Source organism: Dreissena polymorpha, chromosome 3 (assembly GCF_020536995.1).
Source record: "Dreissena polymorpha isolate Duluth1 chromosome 3, UMN_Dpol_1.0, whole genome shotgun sequence".
Lineage (NCBI taxonomy): Eukaryota > Metazoa > Mollusca > Bivalvia > Myida > Dreissenidae > Dreissena > Dreissena polymorpha.
Window position 1 is genome coordinate 53,948,748 of NC_068357.1, and position 14,905 is coordinate 53,963,652.

The following is a 14,905-nucleotide window of genomic DNA, read 5'->3' on the forward strand; positions in this document are numbered from 1 at the left end:
ATTATCTTTAAGGTATTGGTGGTGTAATACAGTGTTTTATAATTAAACATTTTCAAGAAAAACCTGTATCCAAGAATATACAAGTCTAAATATTTAACATATTTGGTAAGATGATTTGTTTTGATATGAAAAAGATTGATATGTGTTGAGTCCATGATAGTTTTGCAAACTGCCTTTACAAATTCTTCATCAGCTTACATGCCACAAGCCTTTATTTTTTAACGTAATCTATGGGAGAATTGTGCCAGACATTATTAATCCCTGCCAAAAGCAGAGGCATATAGAATTGGTGTTGTCCGTCAGTTTGTCCGTCCGTCTGTCACAAAATTTATTTTTGGTGGCGAATATTGATTCAATGAATTCGATTGTTTATATAGGTGATCAAGAATATTTAATGAATGAAAAAACAGTCAAATGTATAATTGTATTTATTTTTAGCTCACCTGAGCGATAGCTCGAGGTGAGCTATTGTGATCACTCAGCGTCCGGCGTCCGTCCGTCCGTCCGTCTGTAAACAATTTGTAAACATCTTCTTCTACTAAACCATTGAGCCAATTTCAACTAAATTTCGTGTGGAGCATCCCTAGGTCATGGGACAAAAGAATTGTTAAAAAAAAATTTGATCACATAACCAAGATGGCCGCCATGACCATATATGGTAAAAACCTTAAAAAATCTTCTTGTCAGAAACCGCTCATCAGATTTTCAAAAAATTTCACAGGGATGACCTTTGAGGGCTCCCCTGAAAAAGTTGTTCAAAGAAATTTGATTCGTCAAAAAACATGGCCGCAGGAGCTCGTTGAACTTTGCATGTTTATTCGTTTTTGCCTATTTTGTGAAAACTTTCAAAAATCTTCCACATTTTTTGTCCGATCCTTTCCAAATTTGCACAGTGTCTTTATATCAATGAGGACACGAACCCTACAAAAAATGAGCATTATTGGTCCATGAAGTACAGAATTACCTCCCCTTGAATTGAGAAAATGGTGTTTATGCAATAAAGTCCAAATTTTTCATCCAATTCTTTCCAAACTTGTAAGGATTTAGCATGGTTCAAACAAGGGAAACAACTACAGTTTATGCATGTTCTTTTTATTACAGATTTGCCTCCCTTTAATTCATTCAAAATCTCATTTTACAGCAGAGATTCCAAATCTGACCTGTAAATGAGCCCCATATTTACTGCTGGTGCTATGTTACCTTTTCCCATTTGATCATTCTTAAGTATTGGTCTTGTAATGCTGCTACTGCTACTGCTACTGCTACTGCTACTACTACTACTACTACTACTACTACTACTACTACTACTACTACTACTACTACTACTACTACTTCTACTACTACTACCACTACTACTACTACTACTACTACTACTACTACTACTACTACTACTACTACTACTACTACTACTACTACTACTAGTTCTACTACTACTAGTACTACTGCCACCACCACCACCACCACCACCACCACCACGTCTACTGTTACTACTTCTACTACTACTGCCACTACTACTACTACTTTTACCACTACTACTACTACTACTACTACTACTACCACTACTACTACTACTACTACTACTACTACTACTTCTACTACTACTTCTACTACTACTACTACTACTACTTCTACTACTACTACTACTTCTACTACTACTACTACTACTACAACTACTATTACTACTACTACTACTACTACTACTACACTACTACTACTACTACTACTACTACTACTACTACTACTACTACTACTACTACTACTACTACTACTACTACTACTACTACTACTTCTACTACTACTACTACTACTACTACACTACTACTACACTACTATTACTACTACTACTACTACTACTACTACTACTACTACTACTACTACTACTACTACTACTACTACTACCACTACTTCCACCACCACCACCACCACCACCACCGTGACAAAAAACGTATTCACACAATGGCTGCTACTACAACTTATAGCCCATATAGGGGGGCATGCATGTTTTACAAACAGCCCTTGTTTCTATGGGATTTCAACCACAACTGTTCATGTTTATCTCCGACACATATTTTTAGGTCACCTGTCATGAAGTGACACGGTGAGCTTATGTGATCGTGTGATGTCCGGCGTCCGTTGTGCGTGCCTGCGTGTGTCCGTGCGTCCGTCCGTCAACAATTTGTTTGTGTAGACAGTAGAGGTCACAGTTTGCATCCAATCTTGATGAAATTTGGTCAAAATGTTTATCTTGATGTAATCCGGTTTGGGATTGTATTTGGGTCATCTGGGGTCAAAAACAAGGTCACTAGGTCAAATAATAGAAAAACCTTGTGTAGACATTAGAGATCACAGTTTTCATCCAACCTTTATGAAATTTGGTCAGAATTCTTGATGAAATCTGGGTGGGATTGTATTTGGGTCATCTGGGGTAAAAATCTAGGTCAAATAAATAGAAAAACCTTGTGTTGACAATAGAGGTCACAGTTTTCATCCAATATTTATGAACTGTGGTCAGAATGTTTATCTTGATGAAATCTGGATTGGGATTGTATTTGGGTCATCTAGAGTCAGGAACTAGGTCACTAGGTCAAATCATAGAAAAACATTGTGTAGACAATAGAGGTCATAGTTTTCATCTGATCTTAATGAGTCAGGTGAGCGATTCAGGGCCATCATGGCCCTCTTGTTTTATAATTAAATAATGGGAGTGGGAAGAAAACAATCCAACATAAAAAAACATATATAATGATATATTGTATAATCCAATTAGTTTTTGCTACTTCGCTATTATAAGATGTATATTTGCATCACTACAGAGAGGCATGGGAGTAATAAGCCATTACTTATTGAATACAAAATGATGGGCCTTTCAAACACTGGCCTCATCTCCATTAAGCTGCAAATTTGAACTGGTAAATAACTTAATTTAATTTAACATAAGTTTATTTTATCAACAAAGAGCCTTTCAAGATTTAGCTTTAAACATAAAATCCTTTGTTTGTGTACTAAGGCTTTCACAACCAAGTTTGTCTAAGGTGGAGGAGAGAAGGCAATCCTGCGGCACACAAAACAGCACAAGAAGCTGTTGGCAAGGGAAAGAATCAAGCTGTTGGTTGACGATGATGCAGAATTCCTGGAGTTGTCTCCCATTGCAGGACATAACATGGAATACGGGGATGTGCCCAGGGCAGGGGTTATAACTGGTTGGTGAACAAATAAATCTTGCTCTGGAAACTGGGCTCGATGCATGAACGTAAAGTGTCATCAAAGATTAGCCTGTGCAGTCCCACAGGCTAATTAGGGATGCCGTTTTCGGCCTAGACTGTTTTTTGTTTAGAAGAGACTTCCATTAAACAAAAAATTCCATTCAAACAAATGTGTCTTGCCTGATTAACCTGTGCAGACTTCACAGGTTAATCTGTTATGACACTCTATGCACTTGCATGAAGCCCAGTTTTCTCAGACACATAGAAATTTGAGGAGGCAGTATTCACATAGCTTCTATGAAAGATACAAATAAAAATCTGGCCGAATTTCTCTATATTGTTCAGGTAGCTGTTGCTGCTCAATTTAAAGTATGTTTTTTTATGAAATGATTTTATTGTGGAAAGTGGCTGGGGGGATTGCAGGGTATTACTGGTAATTAAAGTGAATTCCCCAAGCTCCTAGTCCTAGCATATATGCTGGAGCATAGCTGGCTCTATGTTCATCTCCCTTCATTATATTGTTTCAGGTATGCATTCACACCAAATGATCCCAAGCCAATAAGGATATTTGAAAAAATAAATTCAATTGTCATACCTAGAGCATTGTACGCTGCTTTTTTAGCTCACCTGAGCACAACATGCTCATGGTAAGCTTTTGTGATTGCCTTTTGTCCGTTGTCCGTCCTCCGTTTCAGCGACGTCAAGATTTGCCTTGTTCACTCTCTAGAGGCCACATTTATTGTGCAATCTTCATGAAATTTGGTCAGAAGATTGGTCATAATGATATCTTGGATGAGCTCGAAAATGGTTATGTTTGCTTGAAAAACATGGCTGCCAAGGGGCGGGAAATTTTTCCTTATATGGCTATAGTAAAATCTTGTTAACACTGTAGAGACCACATTTATTGCCCAATCTTCATGAAATTTGGTCAGAAGATTAATCCCAATAATATCCTGGACAAGTTCGAAAATGATGACCGGTTCACTTGCGTAAGCAAACGAGACCGCAATACCACACCTGGATACGACAGTTGAGTTCGAAAATGGTTTGGATCGGTAAAAAAACATGGCCGTCAGGGGGGTCTTTTTCCTTATATTTATATAGTAAAAAAGCTTGTCAACACTCTAGATGTCACATTTTTCGCCTAATCATCATGAAATTTCGTCAAAACATTGGCTATGTGGATGTCTCGGATGAATTTGAAAATGGTCGTGATAAGTGGAAAAACATGGGCACCAGGTGGTGGGGCAGTTTTCTTTATATGTATAAAGTGAAAACATGTGAACAGTCTAGAAGACACATTATCTTCATGAAATTTGGACATATCTTGGAAGAGTTCAAAAATGGTTCAGGTCTGTTAAAAAATTACATGGCCACCAGGGGGCCATTTGTTGTTCATTCTTCTTAAACTTGGTTAGAACATAATTGTGTTTCATTGATATCTTGGGCTGAAAAGAACAGGTCATTTCTTTTTATCTCAGGTGAGCGACTTTGGGCCTTTCAGGCCCTCTTGTTTATTGAAATAGTTTATATTGGAATGATAAAAAATAAATAAGAAAAGTATATTATCAATTCTTTGTACACTTTTTGCGACTTTGGAAATAAAGGATGTTAAATCTTATTCCTCAAAAGTGTTTTAACAGTTGTGATTGTATTTTTAGCTCACCTGAGCACAACGTGCTCATGGTGAGCTTTTGTGATCGCCTTTTGTCCGTCATGCATTATCTGTTGTCCGTCGTGCGTTGTCTGTTGTGCGACGTCAACATTTGCCTTGTTCACTCTCTAGAGACCACATTTATTGTCCAATCTTCATGAAATTTGGTCAGAAGATTGGTTTCAATGATATCTTGGATGAGTTCGAAAATGGTTACGTTTGCTTGAAAAACATGGCTGCCAAGGAGCGGGGCATTTTTCCATATAGGCTATATATATGGCTATAGTAAAATCTTGTTAACACTTTAGAGGCCACATTTATTTTCTGATCTTCATGAAACTTGGTCAGAAGATTCATCCCAATAATATCTTGGACGAGTTTGAAAATGATGCCGGTTGGTTTAAAAACATGGCCGCCAGGGGGCGGGGCATTTTTCCTTATATGGCTATAGTAAAACCTTGTTAACACTCTAGAGGCCACATTTATTTTTCGATCTTCATGAAACTTGCTCAGAAGATTTGTCCCACTGATATCTTTGATGAGTTCAAAAATGGTAACCTTTGCTTGAAAAACATGGCTGCCAAGGGGCGGGGCATTTTTCCTTATATGGCTATATATGGCTATAGTAAAATCTTGTTAACACTCTAGAGGCCACATTTATTGTCCAATCTTAATGAAACTTGGTCAGAAGATTCATCCCAATAATATCTTGGACGAGTTCGAAAATGATGCCAGTTGGTTGAAAAACATGGCCGCCAGGGGGTGGGGCATTTTACCTTATATGGCTATAGTAAAACCTTGTTAAAACTCTAGAGGCCACACTTATTTACCAATCTTGATGAAATATGGTCAGAAGATTTGTCCTAATGATATCTTGGATGAGTTTGAAAATGGTTACGTTTGCTTGAATAACATGGCCGCCAAGGGGTGGGGCATTTTTCCTTATATGGCTATCTAAGGCTATAGTAAAATCTTGTTAACACTCTAGAGGCCACATTTATAGTCCAATCTTCATGAAACTCGGTCAGAAGATTCATCCCAATAATATCTTGGACGAGTTAAAAAATGATGCTGGTTGGTTGAAAAACATAGCCACCACAGGGGCGGGGCTATTTTCCTAATATGGCTATAGTAAAACCTTGTTAACACTCTAGAGGTCACATTTATTTTCCGATCGTCATGAAACTTGGTCAGAAGATTTTGTCCCAATGATATCTTAGATGTGTTCAAAAATGGTTTTGGTTGCTTTAAAAACATGGCCACCAGGGGCAGGGCATTTTTCCTCATATGGCTATATATGGCTAAAGTAAAATCTTGTTAACACTCTAGAGGCCACATTTATTGTCCAATCTTCATGAAATTTGGTCAAAAGATTGGTCTAAATAATATCTTGGATGAGTTCAAAAATAATTATGTTTGCTTGAAAAAAAATGGCTTCCAAGGGGCGGGGCATTTTTCCTTATATGGCTATATTAAAATCTTGTTAACACTCTAGAGGCCACATTAACTGTCCGATCTTCTTGAAACTTGGTCAGAAAATTCCTCCCAATAATATCTTGGTTGAGTTTAAAAATGATGCCGGTTGGTTGAAAAACATGGCTGCCAGGGGGCGGGGCATTTTTCCTTATATGGCTATAGTAAAACCTTGTTAACACTCTAGAGGCCACATTTATTTTCCGATCTTTGTGAAACTTGGTCAGAAGATTTGTCCCAATAATATCTTGTTATCTCAGGTGAGCGACTTTGGGCCTTTCAGGCCCTCTTGTTAACTGTTGTTGTAAAATTTGTTTTCCAATAAATCAGAAATTTTACCTTACCCGGTATGCTCTCGACACTTTTCTACAGGGTTGTTCTAAAAAAATCTCTGTCTTTAACATTTTCTGCTCAAATCAAAATGGATGCATGAAACCAAAATATAACCTGAACAGCCTATGAGTTACTCGCAGTCTGTTAAGGTTTTATCCTGTTTTCTGCTAATAAATATCTTAGGGTTGGTAATTAAGCCTTTAAAACATGACTCAAGCAAAAAAGGGACTTTCAAAGGGGTGACAAAGGCATCAATCCAAGTGGTAATGGGTTAAATGATAATACAAAGCCAAGACAGAAACTTTCACACTTCTTCAGGCATATGGAAGATTCATGACAAGTACTGTATGATCATAAAATAAATTAGTCGCGTTCTAAGAAAACTGGGCATAATGCATGTGCTTAAAGTGTCGTCCCAGATTAGCTGTCTGCACAGGCTAATCAGGGACAACACTTTACGCACATGCATTATGCCCAGTTTTCTCAGAACGTGACTCAGATGTGTTTTTTTTTGGTAAATGGCAGTGATGGGTGGTTTTACTGATAACTAAAATGAAATTCATTTAGATCTATATAAAGTAAACATGTATTATCAAATTCTATGTACATTTTTGCGACTTTGGGAATTCATAAAAGTTATGAGTATACATTCGCGGTTAACTTTTGCTGTAAATTGCTTTCCTATCATTCCAAAAATTTGGCTTACACTATTGACACTTCAATTGTTTCTGCTACATATTTATCAATATATATACTAGTCTTTAAATAATCTGAGTAAATAAAAAGTATCCTTTCTTCAGGCATCGGGAAGATTTACGACAAGTTCTGTATGATCATTGCCAACGATGGGACAGTGAAGGGTGGGACGGTGTACCCAATCACGTTGAAGAAACAGCTGCGGGCGCAGGAGATTGCCCTGGAAAACAGACTCCCCTGTGTGTATGCAGTGGACTCGGGAGGGGCTTTCCTGCCATTGCAGGTCATAAATAGATCTTTGCATATTGGGAAAACTTTGCTTAATGCATGTGTGTAAAGTGTTGTCCCAGATGAGCCTGTGAAGTCCATACACAATTAATAGGCACAGCTCTTTCCTCCTAAACTGGATGTTTGCTAAGAACAGACTTCTTTAAAAAGAAAAATAGCCATTAAAGAGGAAAGTGGCTTCCCTTCTGATCCTCTGCGGACTGCATAGGCTAATCTGATATTACTCTTTACACACATGCATTAGCCCTGATTTTCCAGGGCAAAATTTAATTGATTTAGAAATACCCAAACTGAGCAAACCATAGTTGAATAATTATCTTGTTAACATTTAGTCATTTGGTGATTATTAAAGTTCATATATCATGTAAATCATAAGACATGCTTGTTTCATTTTTGTGTGTGGCTGATGCCTTGAAAATGATTTGTGACAAATCTAAAATGTGATAAAATTATTTTCTGAAAATATGGGTTGTCTGAAAAATTAATTGGTAATTGGATTTGCAGGTGATCTAGGAATATGTATACAATTTAGGCAGTATAGCCTGTAATGTAAACAACGGCACAATCATCTGTTTTGATACAGATTTTGTTACAAGCAAAAATAGAATTTGATTTTCTATAACAATAACCATTGAAGTCACTAAGCAGCAAAACTTTATAACTTTTGTATTATATGTTTTTGTTTTAATGTCAGTTTGTGTAGTTTAAACCTGTTTATTTAAGCGCGATTGCATCGAAAGCCTAAGGCTTATTGAAACGCTCTCGAGTCTGTTTCCTGGGACTAAGAATTACTACTTTGTGTCTTAAGGGAAGATTGAAAGCAGTGACCTCCCCCTTGCGAAGCGGACACCATATTCACTACACCAAGGCGACCTGGGAAATTTTGTTTTGTGATTTAACTTTGAATTTAGTTCTTGCTTTTTCAAATATACAGAATATATATCAAATTAATGTTGTGTATTATTTAAGTTTAACAAAGCAGTAGTCAAATTAGACTATATTTATCTCTACAGGCAGAGATTTTTAACCCTGGTGGGCAGACTTTCTACAATGAAGCAGTCATGGGGGCCATGGGAATTCCTCAGGTAAATATGAATAAAATGGGTTTGTTGTTTCAGAGGTAATTAAAGAGAATCAGGTATTTTCACAAGTAAATATCAATAAGACAGGTAATGTAATTCCAAAAGTAAACATTAATAATTAATTAGTGTCATTGTTAAACCACTGAGAATACTCACTTTCAATATTCACTTGTGGAACTAAAGTATTCTCAGTATTAACTTTTGGACTACAATATTCTATTTGTTAAACAATGATACTAATTAATTATTTATGTTTACCTTGGAATACACTACCTGGTATTTAAATAGTTCCACAGGTAAATATAAAGAATAATGAAGTTCATAGGTAAATATTGAGAATAAGGTAGTTCATAGGTAAATATTCAGAATAATGTAGCTCCATTGGTAAATAGTGAGAACTATCTAGTGCCACAAAAAATATTTGAAATTAATGTAGCCCTACGGATAAATATTTACATTAATATAGTTCCACAGGTAATGTCTGCTCTCTAGTAAGTGGTTTATGCTCAATAACTTAAGTTTTCATAAACTGATGTTGATGAAACTTTAGATAAATATAAAGTCTTACCTGAACTAGCAGTCACCTGTATTAAGCTGTTAGACAAGATCCCTCCCCCTGAACAAAAATAAGTTGTTATTACACCAGAGTTTAACAGTCACCAGCAGGATGCGGCCAGCAGCAATTATATTTCACTTTGGCTGTCATTATGATGTGCAAAATGTTATTAATTAAATTCATCTATTCTGTTTGTCATGCGCCTCTGACGACACTGGGTATATTGTTCCATATAATGCAGGTAAAGAATCTGATTCCAGTAACTGCCTTTGATTTATAATTGCGGCCCAGTTTGAGAAAACAAATACTTATGTGTTGAGAATGATTCTTATGCTGTGATAATAACGGGAACACGTTAAAAATAAAATGGGCCGCGCTCTGTGAATAGGAAATTTAATGCATGTGTGTAAAGTGTCGTCCTAAATGAGCCTGTGCAGTCTGCACAGGCTTATCAGGGACAACACTTTCTGCCTTTATGATATTTTCCATTTCAAGAAAGAGTCTTCTCAGCGAAAAAACTAGTTAAGGCGGAAAGTGTCTTTCCTGATTAGCCTGTGTGGACTGCACAGGCTAATCTGGGACAACACTTTACGCACCTGCATCAAACCCCCTTTTCACAGAGCGAGGCTCAAATATAATGGAGTATGTCACACTTCAATAATTATTTCTAATTAAATGATTGCCAATTTTTACTTATCAGTATTAAGGTAGTAATTACTGAAAACAGTTTCGTCTCAATAAGTTGAGTTTGGATGGATTAATTATGCTAAGATGTTTGGTGTAGGTAGCATACTTGCATACCTAATAGTGGATTCTTTTAAGAGGAGTTTGGGTCAAGGTCACTGTTTCTTTTAATAAAAAAGTGGTTTTCACTCAATAACTTGAGTATCGTTGCTTAAATACCAGTAATGTGACTTGGACATGCAGATGTAGCTTGGAATTGTATTTTTGGATCAAGGTAAAGGTTACTGCTACTTTAAATAAAATAACTATTTCCATTTCAGAATATCCCCATTTCAAGAGTACTGTCACTCCATTCTGGTTTGGAGTTATTTGTTTGATATGACCAGGTTTGGAGATATGTTTTTGCTTTTAAGCCAGGTTTAGAGTTATTTTTTTGCTTTAAGCCATATTTTGAGGTATTTGTTTGCTTATAAGCCAGGTTTGGACATACGTCTTTGCTCTTAGCTAAGTAAAAGTGAATGATGTAAAAATATCAGAATAACAAACCTCACTTTTTTCAGGTGGCTGTTGTTTGTGGCAGTTGCACTGCGGGAGGTGCATACATCCCCACTATGGCAGATGAAGCGGTTATGGTGCATCGCATAGGAACCATATTCCTGGGGGGCCCCCCATTGGTGCAGGCAGCGACAGGGGAGATAATCAGTGCCGAGGAGTTGGGAGGAGCAACTCTTCACTGCAGGTATGGTTTGGTTAAATCGTTTTCAAGTAACTTGTAATGTTTTTTTCTTAGTCTTTTAGTTAATGTGTGACCAGTTTTGAAAACATTATGGTCTTTTGTCATTTTTTCTACTGTAGACTTTATACTTTCTTACACTATGTATATATATGTACTAAATTAGCTCTTTTTGTTTTCAGTGTTAGCGGGTGCACAGACTACTTTGCAGCTGATGAGCATGAGGCGTTCCAAACCGGGCGTGACATTATAGAGGGGCTGAACCTCCCATCACATCCAGGACGATTGCGTACCCCTGAAGAGCCCCTGTTTGATCCAGCAGAAATCCCTGGCCTCATCCCAAGACTGGAGCAGCAGAATATGGATATAAGGAAGGTGCGAGTTAAGAGTAGATATTGCTGGTTATTTTAGCCTCATTCTGTGAAAACGTGGCTCAATGCATTTGCGTAAAGTGTCGTTCCAGATTAGCCCATGTAGTCTGCACAGGCTAATCAGGGATGACACTTGCCACTGCTAAGGAATTTATTTAAAGGACATCTATTGTAAACCAAAGTCCAGTCTAAGCAGAAAGTGCTGTCTCTGATAAGCCTGTGCATTAAAGCCCATTTTGCCAGAGAGAGGCTCAAGTGATGCTTAAGGATCAAATATTCAACTTGAGTAGGAAAATAGTCCCCAATATTTTCTAAGTAGAGACTACTTTTTATCCAGGTTTTCCACGACATTTCATGTCATTGAAATACAACATAACATGTGTGTGTGTTTAGGTTTATGACATCCTTCTGTGACTGGGGCTCCTACCTAATTATGTTACTAGACTCACTAATGTTTGGAACAAATTTTGAAATATATTTGCAATTTCCAGCTATTTACTTTTTACAGAAAGATTTTGGTATAATCTTGTTCTGTGGGGGAAAGCTAAAGTACTCTTAGAAAACCCCGCACGTGTGGTATGGTGATGACAAACCAAGCACACATGGGCTTTGAAGGGGGATATTATCTGTGTCACCTAGTTGAGAAGCGCGCGTACCAAACACTTCACTAGCCCTAAATCATAATTAACATCCAAAACTAGAAGAAATAGAGCAGTTGCGAACATTTTTTACACAGCTCTTGAACTGTATGAGAACGTTTTGTGAAACCTGGACTTAATGCCTGTGCATAAATTGTCAGCTAAAATTTGCCTGTTTAGTCCACACAGGCTTATCATCGATGTTACTTTCAACATTAACTGGATTCTGCAAAGTAGAGACTTCTTTTAAACTAAAGATACCATAAAAGTGGAACATGTTTCCGCTGATTAGCCTGTCTGGACTGCACAGGCTAATCTGGGAAGACACTTTTGGCAAATGCATATAGCCCAGTTATTCCAGAACGAGGCTTGTATGTTTTCCAGGTGCTGTCACGTCTGGTGGATGGGAGCAGATTTAATGAGTTCAAGACCCTGTGGGGATCAACATTGGTCACAGGGTTTGCCTATATACAAGGGTATGACTAAACCCCAACATTGGTCACATGGTTTGCCTTTATACAATGGTATGACTAAACCCCAACATTGGTCACAGGGTTTGCCTATATACAAGGGTATGACTAAACCCAAACATTGTTCACAGGGTTTGCCTATATACAAGGGTATGACTAAACCCAAACATTGGTCACAGGGTTTGCATATATACAAGGGTATGACTAAACCCCAACATTGGTCACAGGGTTTGCCTATATACAAGGGTATGACTAAACCTCAACATTGGTCACAGGGTTTGCCTATATACAAGGGTATGACTAAACCCTTTAGTTTTTATGAACATTAAATAGTTTTTATGACAGGGCTGAAATGGGGCAAGCTTAAAGCAATATAGTGCTATGTTTTTATGCCCCCCTTCGAAGAAGAGGGGGTATATTGCTTTGCTCATGTCAGTCGGTCCGTCCGTCCGTCCGTCCACCAGGTGGTTGTCATACGATAACTCAAGAATGCTTGGGCCTAGGATCATGAAACTTCATAGGTACATTGATCATGACTCGCAGATGACCCCTATGGATTTTGAGGTCACTAGGTCAAAGGTCAAGGTCACGGTGACTCGAAATAGTAAAATGGTTTTTGAATGATAACTCAAGAATGCATACGAGCCCAACATGGCACACTCTGAACAATATTACTGAAGCAACTGGTCTGTAATCCTAAATCTATAATTATCAGTCCAATGAAACATCATCCTTTTAGTAAAATACAGTGGATCAGTAAAAAATATTATCAGAATATGAGATTTTTTGTATATTTTGTATATTAAATATTGTGTTAATGTTTAATTTTGTTGATTAATATAAATATAAGCAGGACAGGGGAGGTAGTACACTATTATATCTTTGTTATATATAGGGGAAACAAATGCAATAAGTTTAAATTTATTGTTACTGCATTTGCCTTCCTTGTAATATATATAAATTTTACCAAATGTAAGGCTAACTGCATTTTTGTAATGCATACTACTGCTGCTGCTGCTGCTGCTGCTGCTGCTGCTACTGCAGCTGCTGCTGCTGCTGCTACTACTACTTCTACTTCTACTACTACTACTTCTACTACTACTACTACTACTACTACTACTACTACTACTACTATTACTACTACTACTACTACTACTACTACTACTACTACTACTACTACTACTACTACTACTACTACTACTACTCTACTACTACTACTACTACTACTACTACTACTACTACTACTACTACTACTACTACTACTACTACTGATACTACTACTACTCTACTACTGCTACTGCTACTGCTACTACTACTCTTACTACTTCTACTGCTACTACTACTTCTACTGCTACTACTACTACCACTGCTACTACTACTACTTCTACTACTACTACTACTGCTACAACTACTACTACTACTACTACTACTACTACTAATACTAATACTACTACTACTACACTACTACTACTACTACTACTACTACTACTACTACTACTACTACTACTACTACTACTACTACTACTACTACTACTACTACTACTACTACTTCTACTACTACTACTACTACTACTACACTACTACTACACTACTATTACTACTACTACTACTACTACTACTACTACTACTACTACTACTACTACTACTACTACTACTACTACTACCACTACTTCCACCACCACCACCACCACCACCACCGTGACAAAAAACGTATTCACACAATGGCTGCTACTACAACTTATAGCCCATATAGGGGGGCATGCATGCTTTACAAATTGTTCTTGTTTTGTTTTTCAGCCTAAACCTTTTAGTTTTTATGAACATTAAATAGTTTTTATGGCAGGGGTGAAATGGGGCAAGCATAAAGCAATATAGTGCTATGTTTTTATTGTTTTGTTTTTCAGCTACATTATATTCCCTGAATGGATTTGATTGTTACTACAGAAGGGAAATATTTCTCTTGTTTAAAAATGTGTCATTTACTGATCCATGCTTGTCCATAGAATCCCATAAAGGTCACCTTTCAAATTAAAATGCATACATGACCCATGCTTGCATTTTTACAATCAAGGGCCATAACTCGGGCCACGAAATGGGTTTTTTGAGTTGCACAACTTCTTAATTTCTCCAGCAATTTTTATTGAGCAATTGGAAAAGAATCGGTATGGCACCAATTGGGAAAAAAGTGCAAAACAAATCTGAAATTTGACACATTTGTGTCTTTAAATATTTAGATTGGAATTTTACGTGTTTTAATTGCTTTGTACTTAATTGAACAAACCCATTGAATAATTCTTTTCCACACATATTTACTTTAAATTTTTATGTCCCCCACCACTATAGTGGGGGACATATTGTTTTTGCCCTGTTTGTTGCTTTGTGTGTTTGTTTGTTTGCCCCAACGTTAACATTTGCAATAACTTTTGCAATACTCAAGATAGCAACTTGATAGTTGGCATGCATGTGTATCTCATTGAGCTGCACATTTTGAGTGGTTAAAGGTCAAGGTCATCCTTCAAGGTCAAAGTCATATATATGGGTCAAAATCGTTCATTTAATTAATACTTTTGCAATATTGAAGATAGCATCTTGATATTTGGCATGCACGTGTATCTCATGGAGCTGCACATTTTGAGTGGTGAAATGTCAAGGTCATCCTTCAAGGTCAAAGGTCAAATATATAGCTTCAAAGCAGCGCAAAAGGGGACATAGTGTTTCTGACAA

The 14,905-nt window shown here is 37.1% G+C and overlaps 1 protein-coding gene across 12 annotated transcripts in view; it reads left to right on the forward strand.

Moving 5' to 3' along the window:
* LOC127874186 (methylcrotonoyl-CoA carboxylase beta chain, mitochondrial-like) overlaps nucleotides 1-14,905 on the forward strand; it is a 34,313-nt gene that overhangs the window by 11,624 nt on the left and 7,784 nt on the right. For all 12 annotated transcript variants that reach the window (XM_052418381.1, XM_052418378.1, XM_052418388.1 and 9 more), the window contains 6 exons: nucleotides 3,033-3,200; nucleotides 7,464-7,642; nucleotides 8,661-8,732; nucleotides 10,530-10,708; nucleotides 10,885-11,077; nucleotides 12,096-12,187. In XM_052418381.1, the coding sequence (XP_052274341.1) occupies nucleotides 3,033-3,200; nucleotides 7,464-7,642; nucleotides 8,661-8,732; nucleotides 10,530-10,708; nucleotides 10,885-11,077; nucleotides 12,096-12,187 (883 nt within the window). The remainder of the gene's footprint in view (nucleotides 1-3,032; nucleotides 3,201-7,463; nucleotides 7,643-8,660; nucleotides 8,733-10,529; nucleotides 10,709-10,884; nucleotides 11,078-12,095; nucleotides 12,188-14,905) is intronic.